The 22,570-nt window shown below is 54.2% G+C and overlaps 2 protein-coding genes across 2 annotated transcripts in view; both read left to right on the top strand.

The window, feature by feature from the left end:
- The window catches only part of ADAMTS10 (ADAM metallopeptidase with thrombospondin type 1 motif 10), a 40,246-nt gene extending 37,950 nt beyond the window's left edge, over positions 1–2,296 (top strand). Inside the window, 1 exon segment of the mRNA XM_060181610.1 lies at positions 1,492–2,296. Coding sequence (XP_060037593.1) covers positions 1,492–1,601 — 110 coding nt within the window. The 3' untranslated portion in view covers positions 1,602–2,296.
- A 1,887-nt stretch (positions 2,297–4,183) lies between these two features.
- Positions 4,184–22,570, top strand: part of MYO1F (myosin IF) — a 47,732-nt gene continuing 29,345 nt past the window's right edge. The window contains exons 1-4 of the mRNA XM_060181555.1: positions 4,184–4,342; positions 16,639–16,776; positions 22,145–22,234; positions 22,344–22,438. Coding sequence (XP_060037538.1) covers positions 4,340–4,342; positions 16,639–16,776; positions 22,145–22,234; positions 22,344–22,438 — 326 coding nt within the window. The 5' untranslated portion in view covers positions 4,184–4,339. The remainder of the gene's footprint in view (positions 4,343–16,638; positions 16,777–22,144; positions 22,235–22,343; positions 22,439–22,570) is intronic.

The raw sequence follows: 22,570 nt of genomic DNA, 5'->3' as shown, positions 1-22,570 counted from the left end.
TCTCCCTCCACCTCTCTCTCCCCTTTGCCTTCCAATTTCTCTCTGACTTGATCCAATAAATAAGTAAATAGATTGATTTTTTATTTTAAATGTGACTTTATTCCTATCTTTGTACAGGTTTCTTTATGAGAAAGACAGGAGAGAGAGAGAGAGAAAGAAAGAGCCAGGCATCACTCTGGTCCATGTGCTGCAGGGGATTGAACTCAGGACCTCATGCTTGAGAGTCCGATGCTTTATCCACTGTGCCACCTCCTGGACCACAATAAATATATTTTTTAAAAAGATCTGGGTTCAAGTCCCTGGTCCTCACCTGCAGGGGGGGAAGCTTCATAAGTGGTGACCAAGGGTTACAATCTCAATCTCTCTCTCCCCACTTAACTACTCTCTGTTTCTATCCAAAATAAAACAAAAACAAGAAAAGACAGAACACCTGCAAACCTGCTCCACTATTTGTGAAGATTCCCGCCTGCAAGTGGGGGCCGGGGGCTTGAACCTGGGTCCTTGTGCACTGTGATGTGAGCCTTTCAAGGAACCCCAGAAATCCACCAACACAGCAGGATTTGCCACACACACACAGTTAGTTACTTAGTTAGTTTATATTTCCCACAACCCTGCACAGGTCTGGCTGGTGGTGGTGCTGGGTGGGGATTGAACCTGGATCCTCAGAGCCTCAGGCAGGAGAGTCTTTTTGCAGAACCACTGTGGTGTCTCCCAGGCCTCTCTTTCATAACTTAATAACTGAGCCCCGGCCCCTGCACCTCTGACTGAAATGTTTTATTACTATTATTTAGTTATTGTAATTAAAATACCTTTTTATTAACTTTATTTTTTTAACTTTTTATTTTTTCCCTTTTGTTATCACTGTTGTTGTTGTTATTATTGTTGTTGTTATTGCTGTCGTTGTTGTTGGATAGGACAGAGAGAAATGGAGAGAGGAGGGGAAGACAGAGAGGGGGAGAGAAAGACAGACACCTGCAGACCTGCTTCACCGCCTGTGAAGCGACTCCCCTGCAGGTGGGGAGCCGGGGGCTCGAACCGGGATCCTTCCGCCGGTCCTTGCCACTCGCGCCATGTGCGCTTAACCCACTGTGCCACTCCCCAGTTCCCTAAATCTTTTTATTATCTTTATTTATAAGATAGAGACAGCCAGAAATTGAGAGGGAGGGGGGGAAAGGAGAGAGACAGAGAGACACCTGCAGCCCTGCTTCACCACTTGCAAAGCTTTCCCCCTGCAGGTATAATTTTTTTTTTCTCTTGCTCTGCTCTGCTGCTGGTGGTGCTAGGGATTGAACCTGGACCCTCAGAGCCTCAGGCAGGAGAGTCTCTTTGCAGAACCATGATGCTGTCTCCTCCCTGCCCCGGCTGAAATCTTTCCAGTAGCCAAATGACCTTTGACAAGTGAAACAAAGGAGGCAGGTGCAGAGAAGCTCTGACACCCCCCCACAAAAATAATAATATAATAATTTTTTTCTCCCCCTTCCCCTGGTGCAGAATGCAAGGATGTGAACAAGGTTGCCTACTGCCCCCTGGTGTTCAAATTCCAGTTCTGCAGCCGAGCCTACTTCCGCCAGATGTGCTGTAAAACTTGCCAGGGCCGCTAGGGGGCGCGCTGGGCAAAGAAGGGGAGGTTTTGTTGGGTTTTTGGTTTTATTATTTTTTTTTGGGGGGGGGAGACTTGAATTGGTGGATTGGTGGGTAGTGGGGGGAGAGGGCCTGGTCTGCCTGATGGTGCCCCAGGGAGCGAGTGGGAGCGGGGAGTAATTTATTGGAACCCCTGCAGGGCCCCTGGTGGAGGGAGACAAAGTGGTTAGCTACTGGGGATCCCCCTTTCCCCGTGTACACACACACACACACACACACACACACACACGGGCAGCCCATTTTTTCCAGCTGCTAGAGACCACCCTCCCCAACACTCTGCACCCCGTTAGATGGGAATTTGTACTGTGAAGAGTGACAATGACTTGTTCCCCACCCCAGCACTGGCTAGAACTCAGCTCTGGGGTGGGTGGCTGGGTGTCCGTGTTAATCTGGGATGGCGGGACCCGCTTAGGACCGTCTCCCTGAACAGACCAGCTACAGGAGTGAAACAGAATTGGGGAGACCACCTTTCCCCCCTCCCACTCCCCAGCCTCTGCCTGGCCTGCCCCAAGGACACCCCAACTTCCAGGCTGCCCACCACATACACACAGACCTACGCCTCATGGTGCTACAGGCCCCTGCCCAGGGCCTTTTCCCCACCCCCCAATTTTCCCCCACCAAGAAGCCATGCATCAATAAAGTTCTGTCTTGTGTAGATGTCTCTGTGTGGGTGTCTCTCTGTGCTGTGAACCCTTCTCCCTCACTGAACCCCCAAACTTCAAGCAGCTACAGATGGTGCCCAACGCCCCCCCCCAAAGACTGTTTGCCCTGTGCAGATGACGGCCCAATGGTTTTAGGGTGAAAGGGGAAAAAATAGCTCTGGAGTCTGTCTGTCATTCAGGAGGGCACCCTGTCCCATCCCCCCAACACCCCACAACCTCCCCACCATTTCCCTACCTTGGGGCCTTCAATAGAACTGTCCCCTTCCCTTCACTCTCACCCAGTTAAGTCCAGCTTCTCTTTCTGCATCAGTGCAAATGTTGCCACCTCCCAGAAGCCTTCCAGATGACCCCCCCCTCTTTTTTTTTTTTTTTTTTTTAACGAGAGCCCTGCTCAGCTCTGATTTATGGTGGTGCTGGGGATTGAACCTGGGACTATGAAGCCTCAAGCATGAAAGTTGAGTCTGTTTGCATAGCCATTATGCTATCCCCTCCCCTTTTTTTTTCTTTCTTAACCATAGCCCTGCTCAGCTGTGGCTGATGGTGGTGCTGGGAATTGAACCTGGGACCTCAGAGTCTCTTTTGTTTTGTTTTGTTGCAGAACCATGAGGCTGTCTCTCAGGGCTTGTCTTTTTTCTCTTATTGATTTGTAAGCACTCTCTACATATGGTCGGCTCTGGTTAATGGTGGTGCTGGGGATTGAACCGGGGAACCTCAGAGCCTCAGGCAGAGAAGCCTTTTAGCGTTATATAACCACTATGAAATCTGTTTGAGCCCTGAGGTTTGCAAGTGAGCAGTTGCAAAGTTTAGCCACCAGGGGTCGCTGTGTCTTGTCCCAAAGGTCTGAATGTGGACAGACAACATCTATCTTTTCATTCATTCCTTTATTACTGATTTTTCATCAGAGCCCTGCTCAGCTCTGGCTGATGGTGGTGGTGTTGATGCTGGGGATTGAACCTGGAATGTCAAAGCGTCAGGCAGGAGAGTTCTTTGCAGAACCATGATGCTGTCTCCCCGGTCCCCGCCCCCTTTTAAAAAAGTAATTAATTAATGAGGCAGAAGCAAAGCTTCCCTTTGGCACATATGATGCTGGGGATCAAACTCGGGACCTTCTGCTTGAGAGTCCAGTGCTTTATCCACTGCACCACCTCCCAGACCCTTGCTTTTTTTTTTTTTTTTCCAGTTTTAAGAAAATGAAGAAAATCCAGGAAAAAAAAAAAAAGTAAGTAACTAACTCAGCTAGTACAGAATCAGACTTAGAAGCCTGAGGTTTCTCTCATTCGATCCCTGGTCTGTCTCTGTCTCTCTTTTATTCTCTGTCTCATGGGAAACTCCCTGTCTATTTTTTTTTAATTATCTTTATTGACTTATTGGGGAGAGACAACCAGAAATCGAGAGGGAAGGGTGTGATAGAGAGACAGAGACACCTGCAGCCCTGCTCCACCACCCCTGCAGGTGGGGATGGGGGGAGGGGGGACTCGAACCCAGGACCCTGTGCATGGTGGCAGATTTGCTTAACCAGCTGCACCACCGCCCCGCCCCCTAAAAATGAACTCGTACAAAAGATTTGATTTCTGTGTCAGTGAAAGACAAGAGAAGCAGGGCATCAGTCTGGCCCATGTGTTAGAGTTCTAGCAAGGACTCGAACCCAGGACCTCATGCTTCAGTGTCTAGTGTTTTAGCTTGCATCCCTGTACCCCAAGATCAGCAGAATGGGGGGTTCAGACAACCTCCCCCCTGTGTTTGGTGCTGGAGAGGGGCCCGACAGCACCCCCCTGGCGGCTGCTGGGAGCTGTCCCCCCACCCCCAGCCAGAGGGGCCGTCTCCTCCCTCCACCCACCGGCCCCTCCCGCTAAAGGAAGTAAGACGGGGGTCTGTTGTAAGAGGAACTCAGAGCTGGGAGTCCCTGCGGGCAGTGAACAGAGCCATGACCCAGCCACCCCCCTGAGCCTGCACCCCTCCATCACCCCGCCATCAACTATTGGGACAACACCCCTTTGCCCCCAGGGCTGCAGACGCTGAGCGCGCCCCTCCCCACCATGGTAAGTCCATCGGGAGAGACTGAAGTGGGGGCTGGATGGAGGAGGAGGATCTGAGTATCTGAGAGGCTGGATTCAGCAGGCAAGGTGATACCGAGGGTCCTAGTGGACCCCTGTGGATGCTCATGTTGTGTGTATGGGGGGAGAAAAAAGGGGGGGAGTCCCAGATGCCTACCTCCTCCAGCCCCCGGGACCAGACACCCACCTGATGGATGGAAGGCAGGATGTCTGGGCAAAGGCGGCGAGGTTGAAAGAGGCTGGTTAGAAGATGTTGTTGTTGTTGTTGTTGTTGTTTGCAGGGGGGTGGGCAGGGCAGGAAAACCCCCCCCCCCCATTCCTTCAGGCCTCTTGGCCTGACCTGTGCCCCCACACACACTTCGGTCCTTCTGTACTCTGTACTCGGCGGTCAGTGACTTCTCTTTGTCCGTCACTTCTCCCCTCTTGTCATCTCTGGATGGAGACAGAGCACCCCTGGAGTATCACAGCTTGAGGGAAGCGGAGAGGTTGGGGGGGTAGGAGTGGGGGCGTTCCAGTGGGTCTGGGGTTGGGGTCCCAGGGGGTGGTAGGTTGCTGGGGAGACAGATGGGACAGTCATTCTAGAAAGAAGAAGCCCTGAGGCATCTGTCATTTCCCCTCTTGTGAATGGGGTGTGTCCACACCCCTGGTTCCCAGTTCTGCATGACTGGGGGTGGGGGGGGGTGACTTCTGTCAAAAGATGGGGAGACTGTCACCTCCCCCCAACACACACACACACACCCTAGGAGATCCAGCACAGGAGGAGCTGGTGGGGTCTGGGTGACCTCCTTCTGTATACCCCATATTTCTGGGGGTACATGATCTTTGCAAGAAGGAGCCAAGCCCCAGGGTGGAGACATGGGGGACCAGCCAGTTTGGGGACCAACAGACTCTAAAGCAGAGAATCCCGGAAGTGTTTGAAAGCGACTTGAGACCAAAAAAAAAAAAAAAAAAAAAAAGGCAACCCCTCCCAAGGAAGTCCCAAAAACTTGCTGACTCAGTCTCTACCTGCAGATTGGCCTCCTCCAGGGAGTCCTCCTGGGACTCCTTGCTCTTTCTTTTCTTTTTTTTTTTTTTTTCTTCTTAGGGAAGTCAGGTTGCCTTCTTAGAGGTCACACAGGGATCTGGAAGTCTTGGGGTGGCGTGGAGGTGTGGGGTGGGAGGAAAACGGGTGTCAGGGATAGATAGCCTGAGTCATTGTCACCACCACTGCCACCACTTCCCAAGGCCTTCTGTCTCCCAGAGTCTCCCTTTCATTGTCCCCTGGGACTGCAGGTTCAATCCCTGGTCACCAATTTATGCCAGAGTTGAACAATGCTCTCTCTCTCTCTCTCTCTCTCTCTCATCTTTGGAGGTGACACAAGGGACAAAACATTGGATTCTCAAGCACTAGGTTCTAAGTAGCATTTTCAGCATCACATCTGACAGTGATGCTCTTTTTCCTTCTCTCTCTCCTTTTTATGTGATTTGATTTGATTCGTGATTTAATAATGATTGACTAGATTGTGGGATAACAGGGGTATAATTCCACACAGTTCCCACCCCCAGAACTCCGTATCCCATCCCCTCCATTGGAAGCTTCCCTGTTCTTTATCCCTCTGGGAGTCTGGATCCAGGATCATTATGGGGAGCAGAAGGTGGGAGGTCTGGCTTCTGTAATTGTTTCTCCGATGGACATGGGTGTTGGCAGGTGGATCCACACCCCCAGCCTGTCTCTCTCTTTCCCTAGTAGGGTGAGGCTCTGGGGAGGTGGGGTTCCAGGACACATTGGTGAGGTCCTCTGCCCAGGGACCTCATGGCAGCATCTGCAACTTGGTGGGAAAAGCATTAAAACAAATTGTTTAATGAAAAGGAACCCAAAGGTAGGAAGAGAGCCGATGAGATTTGGGGGTCTTTATGTTGGAAGAAGCTAGGAAGTCTATGTTAGGTCTATTTTAAGGGGGCTCATGACTTTAGTAATTTTTGCCTGCACCTGACAACTAACATACAGGTGGGCTAAAGGTATTGTCTGGGGAGATGGTGTCAGAGTTGGGAATACGACAAGAAAGCTGGATCAGGAAAGAGAGTCGCCCCCAAACATGGGGAAAGTATACAGATACCATTAGCTGTAAACCGCATCGGTCTGACCCAGGGCCCAGGTCTATTCATGTTCAGCACAGGAGCCTGTGTGAGCCCTGAGTCCCTGTCAGTCTGAGCACACAGTCCCTGGTCACAGCTGGGGACATTCTAGGCCACACTCTCTCCGTCTTCTATAAATGAAGATGGATAGGCAGCAATTTGAAAAAAAAAAAAATGTGAACCAGCAGAGATGGTTCCTTCTTGTTTCTTATTTAGAGGGTGGTGCTGCAGGAGGGTGGGTGGGTGATGGTTGTGTTGGGGGGTCACTTTTTTTTGTTTGATTATTTTTTAATTTTTTCATTATCTTTATTTCTTTACTGGATAGAGACAGCCAGAAATTGAGAGGGAAGGGGTGATAAAGAGCGAGAGAGACAGACACCTGCAGCCCTGCTTCACTACTCACAAAGCTTTCCCCCTGCAGGTGGGGACTGGGGGCTTGAACCTGGGTCCTTGTGCATTGTAACAGGTGCGCTCAACCAGGTGCGCCACCACCCGGCCCCCGTTTTTTGTTTTCTTGAGACTTAAGTTTCTATTTCTTTGCTTATTATTGGATAGAGACAGAGAGGAATTGAGAGGGGAGGGGGAGACAGAAAGGGAGAGAGGGGGGTCGGGCGGTAGCGCAGCAGGTGGTGCAAAGCGCAAGGACCGGCGTAAGGATCCCCTGTCTTCCCCTCCTCTCTCCATTTCTCTCTGTCCTATCCGACAACAACGACATCAATAATAACTACAACAATAAAACAAGGGCAACAAAAGGAAATAAGTAAATAAATATTTAAAAAAAGAAAGGAAGGAAGGAAGGAAGGAAGGAAGAAAGAAAGAAAGAAAGAAAGAAAGAGAGAGAAAGAGAAAGGGAGAGAGACAGAGAAACACCTGCAGCCCTGCTTCACCACTTGGGAAGCTTTCCTCCCCTTACAGGTGGGGATTGGGGGCTTGAACCTGGGTCCTTTCGCACTGTAATGTGTGTGCTCAACCAGGTGTGCCACTGTCTGGCCCCAACTTATTTTATGTTAATGAGAGAGAGAGAGAGAGAAAGAGAGAAAACAGAGTACTCACTGCTCAGCTCTGGCTGATGGTGGTGCGGGGGATTGAACCTGGGGCTTTGGAGCCTCAGGCATGAGAGTCTCTTTGCAGAGCCATTATGCTGTCCCCCCTGCCCCCTTGCCCTGATTTTTCTTATTGATTTGTAAACACTCTTTACATATGTGGGATTTCCCTCCCTCCCAAAGCCCTGCTCAGCTGTGGCTGATGGTGGTGCTGGGACCTCACAGTCTCAGGCAAGAGAGTCTTTTGCAGAACCATTGTGCTGTCTCTCTAGTTCTTCTACTGAGCTTTTAAAGCTGTATTTATGAAAGAGAGAGAGAGAGAGAGAGAGAGGAGTCCTGCTCAGCTCTGGCTGATGGTGGTGCTGGGAATTGAACCTGGGACCTGAGAGCCTCAGGCAGGAGAGTCTTTTACAGAACCAATGTGCTGTCTCCCCAGGCTTCTATTCTTTTTAAAAATAGAGACAGAGAGAAAGAGATCCCAGCACCTCCAGTGCAGTGGGGGCTGGGCTCGAACCCAAGTCATAAACCCTGGGCAAAGCAGCGCCCTGTCCAGGCAAGCTATTCTGCCAACCCCGGAGGGTGGCGCTGGCAAAGCTGGTGGCCCAGCCAGCTGTAGTTTGTGTTGTTCTTGGCTGTGGGTTCGGTCACCAGGACACTCAGCAGTTTCTGTCTGACTGTTTCAAAGCGGCTGTGGGGACAGATGGAGACAGTTGCCAGGTGGTACAAGAGAAGCCATGCTGGGTTTCCTCTTTTTTTATTTATATGTATTTCCCAGAGCCCTGCTGAGCTCTGTCTGATGGTGGTGCTGGGGATGGAACCTGGGACCTCAGAGCCCCATGCAGGAGAGTCTTTTTGCAGAATCACTGTGCTGTCTCCATGGCCCTGCCTTCTTGTTGTTGATTTCTCAGAGATCTTTACATATGAGGGGTTTTGTTCTTGTTTTTTAACCAGAGCCCTGCTCAGCTCTGACTGAGGGTAGAGCTGGGGATTAAACCTGGGACCTCAGAGCCTCAGGCAGGAGAATCTATTTGCAGAACCATGATGCTGTCTCCCCAACCTGGCAGTTGCTTTGAAAAGACAGGCAGGAAGCAGGGAGTGACAGTTTGGCTCAGGGACCACAGCTGTGAAGATGGACAGAAAATGCTAAGGAGAGAGAAAAATAGAGAGGGACATAAAGATAGAAATAGAGGGAGTCGGGCTGTAGCGCAGCGGGTTAAGCGCAGGTGGTGCAAAGCGCAGGGACCGGCGTAAGGATCCCGGTTCGAGCCCCCGGCTCCCCACCTGCAGGGGAGTCGCTTCCCAGGCAGTGAAGCAGGTCTGCAGGTGTCTGTCTTTCTCTCCCCCTCTCTGTCTTCCCCTCCTCTCTCCATTTCTCTCTGTCCTATCCAACAACGACGACATCAATAACAACAACAATAATAATAACTACAACAATCAAACAATAAAGGCGACAAAAGGGAATAAATAAAGAAATATTTTAAAAGATAGAAATAGAGATGAGGAGAAGCAAGGAAGGACGGACGGAAAGGAGGGAAAGAATAAGGAGAAGGAAGATGAAGAAGAAAAAGAAGGAGGAGGAGAGGGAGAAGAAATAGAAGAAGCAGGCGAAGGACTCACTGAAAGCAGCAGCGAGGTCTGTAGTCAGCCCCCAGCCTTGCACGCCTTAAGGCCCTGGGTGCGAGCCCCAGGCACCACAGAAAACAAGACGCACAGACAGCAGGGAAAGCATCCTGGAACCCAGGGCAGGAGCTTACCTGGACAGTGAGCTGTCCCGCCCTGCGCTGTGTGTGGCCCCAGGTTCGAGCCTGCCCCCACCCCACTGCCTTGAACACAGAGGGTCCAGTTCTAGATGAAGGGAAAAGGGACCCCCCCTCTTTCCTCATTCCCCCAAAGTGAGAGACAGACCCCAGAATGTCCCCCACTGCGTGGGGGGCAGGGCCCCAGGGTGCAGCCCGCAGAACCAGGGCTGTTAGTAGGGGTGGGTGCTCCCCTTGCTCTGCAGCTCTGGCTCAAGCCCCTTGACCTCCCCACCCCCACAACCACAGCTCAAAGCAGGCCAGGGAGGAAGGAAGTGGCTCTGGGCTGGGAGGCCTCTGAGACAGACAGCTCATCCCTGCACCTTGGTTCTGTGGGGGTGGCCAGTTTTTTTTTTTTTTTTTGGGGGGGGGGCGCGCTGTGCCTCTTTGGAACTCAAATCACCATCCCACAGACACCCCCAGGGACCCACCCCCTGAGATCCGCAGTTCCACCCACCCACCAGCTGAGCCTAAGAAATCCTTGCGGCAAAGGTGGCCTCCTCCAGGGAGTCCTCAGGATTGACTTTGCCTGCAGCATGGGGGAAGGTCTCCCCTCAAGGCATCTTGCTTTACCCAATTCAGAGCTCACCCTCAAAGCCTGAACTTCCTTCCCCCGCCCCAGAGCAAGGGTGGAGGCATTTGGCCAACCTCCTGCTGCGGGTGCATGGTTGGAATTGTGTCCGCCCCAGAGAAGCACCACCCTACACACACACACACACACACACACACACACACACACACACACACACACACACACACACACACACACCCTCCCTAGGCCTCGGGTTGAAAGTGGGAGCAGGGAGCCTCCTCCCCAGAGCCTCTCCGCCACCCCCCAACCCCCGCCTCATGCCCTCTTTCACAAGAGTCGGTTGAGTCATCCTGGGCTTGTGGTCAGCTATGACCATGGGCTTTTCTTCTCTGTGTGAGTGTGTCTCACACACCCTGGAAAGGAAGAAACTTAACAACAAAAGGTCTCAGGTGCACCCCTCTTCCAGGCAAATTGTGGGAAGGAATGAGAGAGAGAGAGAACTAGGAAATGGACCAGGCGGTGGCACACCTGGTTAAGCACTCACATCACAGTGCACGAGGACCTGGGTTCAAGCCCCTGGTCCCCACCTGCAGGGGGAAAGCTTCACGAGTGGTGAAGCAGGGCTGCAGGGGTCTCTCTGTCTCTCTCTAGCTCTCCCTCCCGTCTCAATTTCTAGCTGTCTCTATCCAAGAAATAAATAAAGATAATAAAACAAAATTTGGGGGGTCGGGTGGTAGCGCAGCGGGTTAAGCGCACGCGGCGTAAAGCACAAGGACCGAAATAAGGATCCCGGTTCGAGCCCCCGGCTCCCCACCTGCAGGGGAGTCGCTTCCCAGGCGGTGAAGCAGGTCTGCAGGTGTCTGTCTTTCTCTCCCTCTCTCTGTCTTCCCCTCCTCTCTCCATTTCTCTCTGTCCTATCCAACAATGACGACATCAAGAACTACAACAATAAAACAACAAGGGCAACAAAAGGGAATAAATAAATAAATAATATTTTTTAAAAAACAAAATTTTAAGACAGGAAGGAAGAAAAAGGAAGGAAGGAATTGGCCAGGTGGTGGTGCACCTGGTTGAGCTCACATGTTACAGTGCACAAGGACCCGGGTTCAAGCACCCCCCCCCACCCAGGTCCCCACCAGCAGGGGGAAAGCTTTGTGAGTGGTAAAGCAGGGCTGCAGGGGTGTCTGTCTGTCTGTCTCTCTCTCTCTGTTCCCCCCTTCCCCTATCAATTCCTTTTTTTTACATTTATTTATTTACTTTCTCTTTTGTTGCCCTTGTTGTTTTTATTATTGTTGTAGTTATTGTTTTTATTATTGTTGTTGTTGATGTCGTTGTTGTTGGATAGGACAGAGAGAAATGGAGAGAGGAGGGGAAGACAGAGAGGGGGAGAGAAAGACAGACACCTGCAGACCTGCTTCACCGCCTGGGAAGTGACTCCCCTGCAGGTGGGGAGCCGGGGGCTCGAACCGGGATCCTTCCTCCGGTCCTTGCGCTTTGTGCTGCGTGCGCTTAACCCGCTGCGCTACCGCCTGACACCCCACCTGTCAATTTCTATCTCTACCCAATAAGAAATAAAGATCATAAAAGAGAAAGAAGAAAGAGACAGGCTTATTCCTACAGTACTTCATTTATTCACTCAACCATTTATTCATTTGGAGCAGTGACTGGAGTCAATTTACTCATCACTGTGCCCCCCCCCCCCCGCGCATGCTCTTAATGCTACTGGGGTCCCCTGTTCTCTCCCTCCCCTTCCCCCCATGTCTCTCTCTCTCTCTCTCTCTCTCTCTCTCTCTCGGCTGGTTGCACGTCTGAGGGAGGCAGAGGCTTGGAGAAGTGGTCAGACTCCCGGTTCACACACACAGCGCACTATTGAGCCCCAGCTTCGAACCCCAGGCCAATCCTGGACCAAGCTGGCTGTCATTTCCTAAGGAAGACCTGTGTGTGAATGAGAGAGAGAACCAGAGTATCAGCCTCTCCTTTTCAATTTGTTTATTTTATTTTAATTTATTTTTAAGGTAGAAACAGAGGGGAGAGAGAGGGAAAGGGAGAGGGAAAGGGAGAGGGAGAGGGAGAGAGAGGGAGAGAAAGGATGAGGGACGCACAGACAGAGAGAAGCAGGGCCTCCCTCTGGAACCTGCCATACCAGGCCTTGAACTCGGGGAGCCCCCATCCCCTCCCAGTTTCCAATTCTGGTGAGGGGTTCAGGGTTAAGGTCCTGGAGAGAAAGGGGACTCTGGAGGCAAAAGACCCCGTGGGGAGGAGGAAGTGGAGGAGGAGCAGGAAGAGGAACTGTGTCCTCAGGGTCAGGAACCCGGCAGACACCCCACTGCCTTGGGGCCTTGCTGGTCTCAGACAAAGGAAGAAGGCTTGAGGTACAGCTCAGCCTGTGGGGCCCAGAAAATAGAATAAGGGGGCCAGGATGGACCCCAAAAGGGGAACCCCAGAGCTAGACCGAGCTTGTTTCCTGAATACCATCCTTAACACTTGGGACCCAGATGGAACTGGGGAGAGACAGACTGAGAAGCTTCCCACCTGATTCCCCATCACTATGTCTGGGAGTTAGAGGGGCTCATGGGGGTCCCCCATCCCACTGAAGGCATGACATAGGGGTGTGGAGAGAGAGGACCAAGAGAGGACCCAGCCTGAGTTCCCGGAGGACTTCTTGGAGGAGGTGTCACCTGATTGCATTAGCTGGTTGGCCTGGAGTGACTGGAGTGGATGGGTGGGGGGGTGTCCCCGAGATGGAGCCCAAGCCAGCTGGGTTACACCCCCACACCCTCCCACCCTCCCTTTAAGCCCAGTCTTAAAGGAGGAGGGGGGACACATGGGGTGTGGGGAGAGAGCTCAGCTTGTGTGAGGACCAACTTGCACGCCCGAGGCCCTGGGTTCAATTCCCAGCTCCGTTTCCCTCTCTCCCTCGTCCTCCATTTATCTCTTTCTCTCCATCTCTCTCTCTCTCTATGTCTCTCTCTCTCTGCCTTTCTTTCCCTCTCTCATTTATTCATTTATTATTGGATAGAGACAGAGAGAAATTAAGAGGTGTGGAGGAGATAAAGAGGGAGACAGACAGAGAGACACCTGCAGCCCTGTTCCACTACTCATGAAACCTTCCCCCTGCAGGTGGGGACCAGGGGTTCGAACCCAGGTTCCTGCACCTCCTGGTACCCCCACCCCCAGCCACACTGGCTTGGTACCCCCACCCCCAGCCACACTGGCTGTTGGCTGAGCCAGGCCTTCATGTATTCATCATTTCTTTGATTATTATTACTATTATTATTACTGCTTTTATATTTATTTGCAAAATTATGAGATCACAGGGGTCTAATTCCAGAGTGTCCCCACCACCAGAGTCCTTTGTCCCCAATTCCCTCCATTGGGAACTGGAGTGGTTCTCCCAAGTTCACAGAGATGGGTTGACTATTCTTTCTGTAATTATCTATCTATCTATCTATCTATCTATCTACCTGCTGACCTATCTATCATCTAGCTATCGATGCATTTTCTTTTTAAAAAAAGATTTTATTTATTTATTAATGAGAAACATAGGAGGAGAGAGAGAGAGAACCAGACATCACATACAGGCATTGAACCCAGGACCTCATGCCTGAGAGTCTGATGCTTTATCCACTGTGCCACCTCCCAGACCACTCTATCTATCCATCCCCCGCCCCCATGGTCCTGCCTGCTCTTCCTTTCTAAATCACACCTACATCTGTTACTACTTCCGAGTGTCCTTCTTTTTTTCATCTTTTCTCTCAGGGTCCTAATGGAGTTGGGAGGTCAGAGCCCGCTGGGCATCTTCCCCTAACATTTCTCCCCCTCTGGGAGCATGGACCCAAATTCCTTTTTTTTTCTTTTATTAGTGATTTAATAATGATTACCAAGATTATAAGATAACAGAGGTACAATTCCACACAATTCCCACCACCAGAGTTCCGTATCCCATCCCCTCCATTGAAAGCTTCCCTATTCTCTATCCCTCTAGGAGCAGGGACCCAAATTGTTTATGGGGAGCAGAAGGTGGGAGGTCTGGCTTCTGTAATTGCTTCTCCGCTGGCCATGGGTGTTGGCAGGTGGATCCACACCCCCCAGCCTGTCACTATCTTTCCCTAGTAGAGTTTTTAGGGAGGCGGGCGGTAGAGCAGCGGGTTAAGCACAGGTGGCGCAAAGCGCAAGGACCGGCATAAGGATCCCAGGTTCGAGCCCCCGGCTCCCCACCTGCAGGGGAGTCGCTTCACAGGCAGTGAAGCAGGTCTGCAGGTGTCTGTCTTTCTCTCCCCCTCTCTGTCTTCCCCTCCTCTCTCCATTTCTCTCTGTCCTATCCAACAACTACGACAACAATAATAACTACAACAATAAAACAACAAGGGCAACAAAAGGGAATAAATAAAATAAATATTTTTTAAAAACTAAGAAAATTAAAAAATAATAATAATACACAATTTTACCAGTTTCCAGGTCAACATTATACTTAAAAAACATATCTGCTTGGGAGAGAGAGGGAGAGAGGGAGAGAGGGAGGGAGAAAGAAGCAGAGTATATTCGATGCCAGAGATCGAACTCAGGACCTCACACATTTTTTTTTTTGCCTCCAGGGTTATTGCTGGGGCTCAGTGCCTGCACAACGAATCCACTGCTCCTGGAGGCCATTTTTCCCATTTTGTTGCCCTTGTTGTGCTTGTTGTAGTTGTTATTGTTGTCATAGCTGTTGTTGTTGGATAGGACAGAGAGAAATGGAGAGAGGAGGGGAAGACAGAGAGGGGGAGAGAAAGACAGATATCTGCAGACCTGCTTCACCCTGCAGGTGGGGAGCCGGGGGCTCAAACCAGGATCATTATGCTGGTCCTTGCGCTTCGCACCATGTGCGCTTAACCCACTGTGCTACCGCCCTACTCCCAGGACCTCACACATTTTAACTTCAATGCTCAACCACTGTGCCACCTCCTGGGGACGCAGGTCAACTTTTTCATTCAAGTAGAAAGACAGAGAGAAGAGAGAGAGAGAGAGAGAGAGAGAAAGGAGATTTTCCCCTGACACGAGGACTCAAACCTGGGCTGTGCCTGTGGCAAGACAGGAGCCTTACCCAGTGAACTATCTCTGGCCCACCAGGTGGCTTTATTTTTTTTTAATTTATTTCTTTATTGGGGAATTAATGTTTTACATTCAACAGTAAATACAGTAGTTTGTACATGCATAACGTTCCCCAGTTTCCCATTTAACAATACGACCCCCACTATGTCATTTATCATCCTTCATGGACCTGTATTCTCCCCACCCACCCACCCACCCCAGAGTCTTTTACTTTGGTGCAATACGCCAATTCCATTTCAGGTTCGACTTGTGTTTTCTTTTCTGATCTTGTTTTTCAACTTCTGCCTGAGAGTGAGATCATCCCATATTCATCCTTCTGTTTCTGACTTATGTCACTCAACATGAATTTCTCAAGGTCCATCCAAGATCGGCTGAAAACGGTGAAGTCACCATTTTTTACAGCTGAGTAGTATTCCATTGTGTATATAGACCACAACTTGCTCAGCCACTCATCTGTGGTTAGACACCTCCACCAGGTGTCTTTAAGTGTTGAAGACACTGGGTATATTATCAGTCAAGCTAAAGGGAGAGAAAATTCCTGGCAGGCTTCCTGGAGGAAGGGATTTTTTTTTCTTGAGATTTTTTTTTCTTTTTTTGGAGGCTTCCTCCTTGGGAGTGGGGGCATCTAAGGAAGGTGGCATCTGATGAGAAAAATGGAGGGAGGGAGAATGGAGGGAATGCGGGAGACTTGGAAGGTGCTGGAGCTGGCGAGACGTGAGGTCAAGTCACGGTGACTTCGGACATGGGAGCTGAGGTCAGGTCGTCCCCGCCAGACACCCAGGGCAACGTCACAGTCCCTTGACGGCTGAGAGCATCCCAGGGCCGGGCGATGACGCATGACCATGAGAGAGGAGATGGCGGGGTGGGTGGAAGGAGAGGTCAAAGGTCATGGGGAAGCCTGGCCAGCTGTGGGTGGGGTGGGCGGTCTGAGGGGAAGTGAGAGGCTGGTGCGTGAACCTTCTCCTCTCCCAGGGAGCCTGGAGTAGAGCCTGGTGTGCTGCAGGGGATGGATGGATGGATGGATGGGTGGATGGATGGATGGATGGATGGATGGATGGGTGGATGGGTGGATGGGTGGATGGGTGGATGGGTGGATGGGTGGATGGGTGGATGGGTGGATGGGTGGATGGATGGATGGATGGATGGATGGGTGGATGGGTGGATGGATGGATGAGTGGATGGATGGATGGATGGATGGATGGATGGATGGATGGATGGGTGGATGGATGGATGAGTGGATGGATGGATGAGTGGATGGATGGATGAGTGGATGGATGGATGAGTGGATGGATGGATGAGTGGATGGATGAGTGGATGGATGGATGTGGGGTGGATGGATGGATAGATGGATGTGGGGTGGATGGATAAGATGGATGGATGGATGGATGGATGGATGGATGGATAGATGAGTGGATGGATGGATGGGTGGATGGAAGGATGGGTGGGTGGGTGGCAGGGTGGATGGATGAATGGATGGATGGATGGATGGAGGATAGATGGATGTGGGGTGGATGGTTGAGATGGATGGATGGTTGGATAGATGGATAGAACAGTAAAAACCACCCCTCTGGCCCGTGTCCTCCATGGTGGATGACGCCAAGCAGGGGGGTTGAGCTGAGCCGCCAGAGCGAGAACTGGGGGGCCTCTTCGAACGCCCCACCGTGGGGACACAGAGGCCCAGCGTGACCGAGGTCCCCCCCCCAGGGCAGCAAGGAGCGCTTCCACTGGCAGAGCCACAATGTAAAGCAGAGCGGCGTGGACGACATGGTGCTTCTGCCCCAGATCACGGAGGACGCCATCGTGGGCAACTTGAAGAAGCGCTTCATGGATGACTACATATTTGTAGCCCGCTGGGCAGGGACAGGGGGACAGGAGCAGGGGATGGGGTGGGGGGACAGGGGGCAGGAGCAGGGGATGGGGCTGGGGGACAGGGGGCTGGAGCAGGGGATGGGGTGGGGGGACAGGGGGCAGGAGCAGGGGATGGGGCGGGGGACACGGGGCAGGAGCAGGGGATGGGGCAGGGGGACAGGGGGCAGGAGCAGGGGATGGGGCAGGGGGACAGGGGGCAGGAGCAGGGGATGGGGCAGGGGGACAGGGGGCAGGAACAGGGGATGGGGCAGGGGGACAGGGGGCTGGAGCAGGGGATGGGGCAGGGGGACAGCGGGCAGCAGCAGGGGATGGGGCAGGGGGACAGGGGGCAGGAGCAGGGGATGGGGCAGGGGGACAGGGGGCAGGAGCAGGGGATGGGGCGGGGGGACAGAGGGCAGGAGCAGGGGATGGGGCAGGGGGACAGGGGGCAGGAGCAGGGGATGGGGCGGGGGGACACGGGGCAGGAGCAGGGGATGGGGCTGGGGGACAGGGGGCAGGAGCAGGGGATGGGGCAGGGGGACAGGGGGCAGGAGCAGGGGATGGGGCAGGGGGACAGGGGGCAGGAGCAGGGGATGGGGCAGGGGGACAGGGGGCTGGAGCAGGGGATGGGGCAGGGGGACAGGGGGCAGGAGCAGGGGATGGGGCAGGGGGACAGGGGGCAGGAGCAGGGGATGGGGCAGGGGGACAGGGGGCTGGAGCAGGGGATGGGGCAGGGGGACAGAGGACAGGAGCAGGGGATGGGGCGGGGGGACAGGGGGCAGGAGCAGGGGATGGGGCAGGGGGACACGGGGCAGGAGCAGGGGATGGGGCAGGGGGACAGAGGGCAGGAGCAGGGGATGGTGCAGGGGGACAGGGGGCAGGAGCAGGGGATGGGGCGGGGGGACACGGGGCAGGAGCAGGGGATGGGGCGGGGGGACAGGGGGCAGGAGCAGGGGATGGGGCAGGGGGACAGGGGGCAGGAGCAGGGGATGGGGCAGGGGGACAGGGGGCAGGAGCAGGGGATGGGGCAGGGGGACAGGGGGCTGGAGCAGGGGATGGGGCAGGGGGACAGAGGACAGGAGCAGGGGATGGGGCAGGGGGACAGGGGGCAGGAGCAGGGGATGGGGCAGGGGGACAGGGGGCAGGAGCAGGGGATGGGGCAGGGGGACAGGGGGCTGGAGCAGGGTATGGGGCAGGGGGACAGAGGGCAGGAGCAGGGGATGGGGCAGGGGGACAGGGGGCAGGAGCAGGGGATGGGGCAGGGGGACAGGGGGCAGGAGCAGGGGATGGGGCAGGGGGACAGGGGGCAGGAGCAGGGGATGGGGCGGGGGGACAGAGGGCAGGAGCAGGGGATGGGGCAGGGGGACAGGGGGCAGGAGCAGGGGATGGGGCGGGGGGACACGGGGCAGGAGCAGGGGATGGGGCTGGGGGACAGGGGGCAGGAGCAGGGGATGGGGCAGGGGGACAGGGGGCAGGAGCAGGGGATGGGGCAGGGGGACAGGGGGCAGGAGCAGGGGATGGGGCAGGGGGACAGGGGGCTGGAGCAGGGGATGGGGCAGGGGGACAGGGGGCAGGAGCAGGGGATGGGGCAGGGGGACAGGGGGCAGGAGCAGGGGATGGGGCAGGGGGACAGGGGGCTTGAGCAGGGGATGGGGCAGGGGGACAGAGGACAGGAGCAGGGGATGGTGCAGGGGGACAGGGGGCAGGAGCAGGGGATGGGGCGGGGGGACAGAGGGCAGGAGCAGGGGATGGGGCGGGGGGACACGGGGCAGGAGCAGGGGATGGGGCAGGGGGACAGAGGGCAGGAGCAGGGGATGGTGCAGGGGGACAGGGGGCAGGAGCAGGGGATGGGGCGGGGGGACACGGGGCAGGAGCAGGGGATGGGGCGGGGGGACAGAGGGCAGGAGCAGGGGATGGGGCAGGGGGACAGGGGGCAGGAGCAGGGGATGGGGCAGGGGGACAGGGGGCAGGAGCAGGGGATGGGGCAGGGGGACAGGGGGCTTGAGCAGGGGATGGGGCAGGGGGACAGAGGACAGGAGCAGGGGATGGTGCAGGGGGACAGGGGGCAGGAGCAGGGGATGGGGCGGGGGGACAGAGGGCAGGAGCAGGGGATGGGGCGGGGGGACACGGGGCAGGAGCAGGGGATGGGGCAGGGGGACAGAGGGCAGGAGCAGGGGATGGTGCAGGGGGACAGGGGGCAGGAGCAGGGGATGGGGCGGGGGGACACGGGGCAGGAGCAGGGGATGGGGCGGGGGGACAGAGGGCAGGAGCAGGGGATGGGGCGGGGGGGACAGGGGGCAGGAGCAGGGGATGGGGCAGGGGGACAGGGGGCAGGAGCAGGGGATGGGGCAGGGGGACAGGGGGCAGGAGCAGGGGATGGGGCAGGGGGGCAGGGGATGGGGCAGGGGGACAGAGGACAGGAGCAGGGGATGGGGCAGGGGGACAGGGGGCAGGAGCAGGGGATGGGGCAGGGGGACAGGGGGCAGGAGCAGGGGATGGGGCATGGGGACAGGGGGCTGGAGCAGGGGATGGGGCAGGGGGACAGAGGGCAGGAGCAGGGGATGGGGCAGGGGGACAGGGGGCAGGAGCAGGGGGCAGGAGCAGGGGATGGGGCAGGGGGACAGAGGACAGGAGCAGTGGATGGGGCAGGGAGACAGGGGACAGGAGCAGGGGATGGGGCACGGGGACAGGGGGCAGGAGCAGGGGATGGGGCAGGGGGACAGGGGGCAGGAGCAGGGGATGGGGCTGGGGGACAGGGGGCAGGAGCAGGGGATGGGGCAGGGGTACAGGGGGCAGGAGTAGGGAATGGGGCAGGGGGACAGATGACAGGAGCAGGGGATGGGGCAGGGGGACAGGGGGCAGGAGTAGGGGATGGGACAGGGGGCAGGAGCAGGGGATGGGGCAGGGGGACAGGGGGCAGGAGTAGGGGATGGGACAGGGGGCAGGAGCAGGGGATGGTGCAGGGGAAACGGGACAGGGACATAAAGGCATGAGGACAGGAAGTGAGGGGCAGGGGGACTGAGGATGGGACAGGAGGACAGTCGGGCAGGGGACAGGGGATGAGGACAATGGGGCAGGGGAAGGGGGACAGAGAATAGTGGATAGGGTGATGACAGGTGATACCCACTGGGTCCAGCTCTGCCCTGAGAGAGATCAGCCCCTGTATAACCCACTTCCCTGAATCCCCCATTGTGGACCCAGCCTATTTGTTTGTTTGTTTATTTGTTTGTTTGTTTTTATTCTTATTTTACCCAGAACCCTTGCTCAGCTCTGGCTGATGGTGGTGCTGGGGATTGAACCTGGGACCTCAGAGCCTCAGGCAGCAGAGTCTGTCTCTTTGCAGAACCATTGTGCTGTCTTTTTCTTTCATATATATGTGAAAGATATGTGTATATCATATTTCATATATATATAATATGTATAAAATATATTGCCTTCAGGGTTATTGCTGGGACTCGGTGCCAGCACTGAGAATCCACTGCTCCTGGAGGCTATTTTTCCCCCATTTTTGTTGCCCTTGTTGCTCTTGTTGTTGTTATCGTTGTTGTTATTGATTCTGTTGTTATTGGGTAGGACAGAGAGAAATGGAGAGAGGAGGGGAAGACAGAGGGTGGAGAGAAAGACAGACACCTTCAGACCTGCTTCACCGCCTGTGAAGTGACTCCCCTGCAGGTGGAGAGCCGGGGGCTCGAACCAGGATCCTTACGCCGGTCCTTGAGCTTTACACCATTTGCGCTTAACCCACTGCGCTACCGCCCAACCCCCTCTTAGTATATATTTTTAAATGTTTATTCATTGGTTTATTTTGGATAAGAGACAGAGAAATCGAGAGGAGAAGAGAGAGAAAGAGAAAGAGACCACAGTACAGCCACCCCCCACGCTGTGTAGCTTCCCCTGTGTGTGGTGTGTCCCCATGGGGGGCTTGAACCCATGTCCTCACATGTGATAAAATAATCTCTCTATTAGGTGAGATACCTCCTGGGCCCCTTTCTTTCTTCCTCTTATAATAGTAATTAAAAATAAAATGGGTCCCCTCCCTTGGGCAGTAGTGCACCATATAAAACACATGACCCACGCGCAAGGACCCAGGTTCGAGCCCCCGGTCCCCACCTGCAGGGGGAAAGCTTCACGAGTGGTAAAGCCGGACGCAGGTGTCTCTCTGTCTCTCTCCCTCTCTGTCTCCCCCTCCCCTTCTCAATTTTTTTCTGTCTCTATCAAAAAAGAAAAAAAATTAGCCACAGGAAGCTGGAGAATCTTCATGCAGACACCAAGCCCCGGAGGCTGTTTAAAATGTTTTCCTTTTTTTCCTTAATGTGTGATGAATAATATATCACAGGACCATAAGATGACAGGGTCGAGCTCCACAGTACGCCCACCACCAATGTTCTGTGTCCCTAGCCCTCCCACCTCACAAAGATCACCCCCAGAGTTCTCACATAGTCTTAGAAACGGTTGTTTGCTTCTCTTTTCTTTTTTTTTCCTTTCTTTCTTTCTTTCTTTCTTTCTTTCTTTCTTTCTTTCTTTCTTTTTTCCTTTTCCCAAGTTTTCTACATCTGAGTGAAACCATCTGGTTGTTGTCTAGCATCTGTTTGTTTGTTTGTTGTTTTCTTGCCTTCAGGGTCATTGCTGGGACTGGGAATCTGCTGTCACTGGAGGTTATTTTTTCCCTTTTGTTGCCCTTGTTGTTTGCCGTGGTTATTGTTGTTGTTATTGCTGCCATTGTTGTTGGATAGGACAGAGAGAAATGGAGAGAGGAGGGGAAGACAGAGAGGGGGAGAGAAAGACAGACACCTGCAGACCTGCTTCACCGCCTGGGAAGCGACTCCCCTGCAGGTGGGGAGCCGGGGGGTCTCAAACCAAGATCCTTATGCCAGTCCTTGCAGTTCACACCATGTGCACTTAACCCACTGCACTACCGCCTACCCCCCTTTTTTAAATATTTTATTTATTTATTATTGGATAGAGACAGAGAAAAATTGAGGGAGGAGGGGAAGACAGAGAGGAAGAGAGACTAGAGACACCTGCAGCCCTGCTTCACCACTTGTGAAGCGACTCCCCTGCAGCTGGGGACCAGGAACTGGAACCTGGGTCCTTGTGTGCTGTAATGTGTGCACGTAACCAGGTAAGCCACCACCCTGTCACCCCCCCCCCTTTTTTGTAACCAGAGTTCTGCTCAGTTCTGGCTTATGATGGTGCCAGGGATTGAACCTGAGGTCTCTGGGTACATTTGAAGATTATTTCTTCCTCAAAGCTATGGTGTTGTGGGGGGGCCTGGAGTGGAGGCGGGGTGATGAGGGGACAAGGGCCCAAGAGGGACAAAACCGTCAAATACCACGTGGTCCTTAACCACCGTCACCCCCAGACCTACATAGGCTCTGTGCTCATCTCCGTCAACCCCTTCAAACAGATGCCCTACTTCACGGACCGTGAGATTGATCTCTACCAGGGAGCGGTGAGGTGGGGGGCTGTGGGAAGGGAGGGTCAAGAGGGGAGACACAGCCCTGGGACCCCCCAGCCCCCAGCCCCAGGCTGAGGCCTGCCCCTTCGGGTCCCCAAACCAGGCCCAGTATGAGAACCCTCCACACATCTATGCCCTCACGGATAATATGTACAGGAACATGCTTATTGACTGTGAGAACCAGTGTGTCATCATCAGGTAAGGACAGGGAGGGGGGGACCCTGGTCACCCCCACCCCCAGATCCTGCTCCAGTGTCATTGCCACCCAGGAAGGTTTGCTCAGAGCTCTGGGTCCCAAAGTGGTCTGGGCCAGCTGATCCTGGGGTCTGG

Source organism: Erinaceus europaeus, chromosome 23, assembly GCF_950295315.1.
Source record: "Erinaceus europaeus chromosome 23, mEriEur2.1, whole genome shotgun sequence".
Classification (NCBI taxonomy): domain Eukaryota; kingdom Metazoa; phylum Chordata; class Mammalia; order Eulipotyphla; family Erinaceidae; genus Erinaceus; species Erinaceus europaeus.
This window is presented reverse-complemented; position numbering and strand designations above follow the sequence as displayed.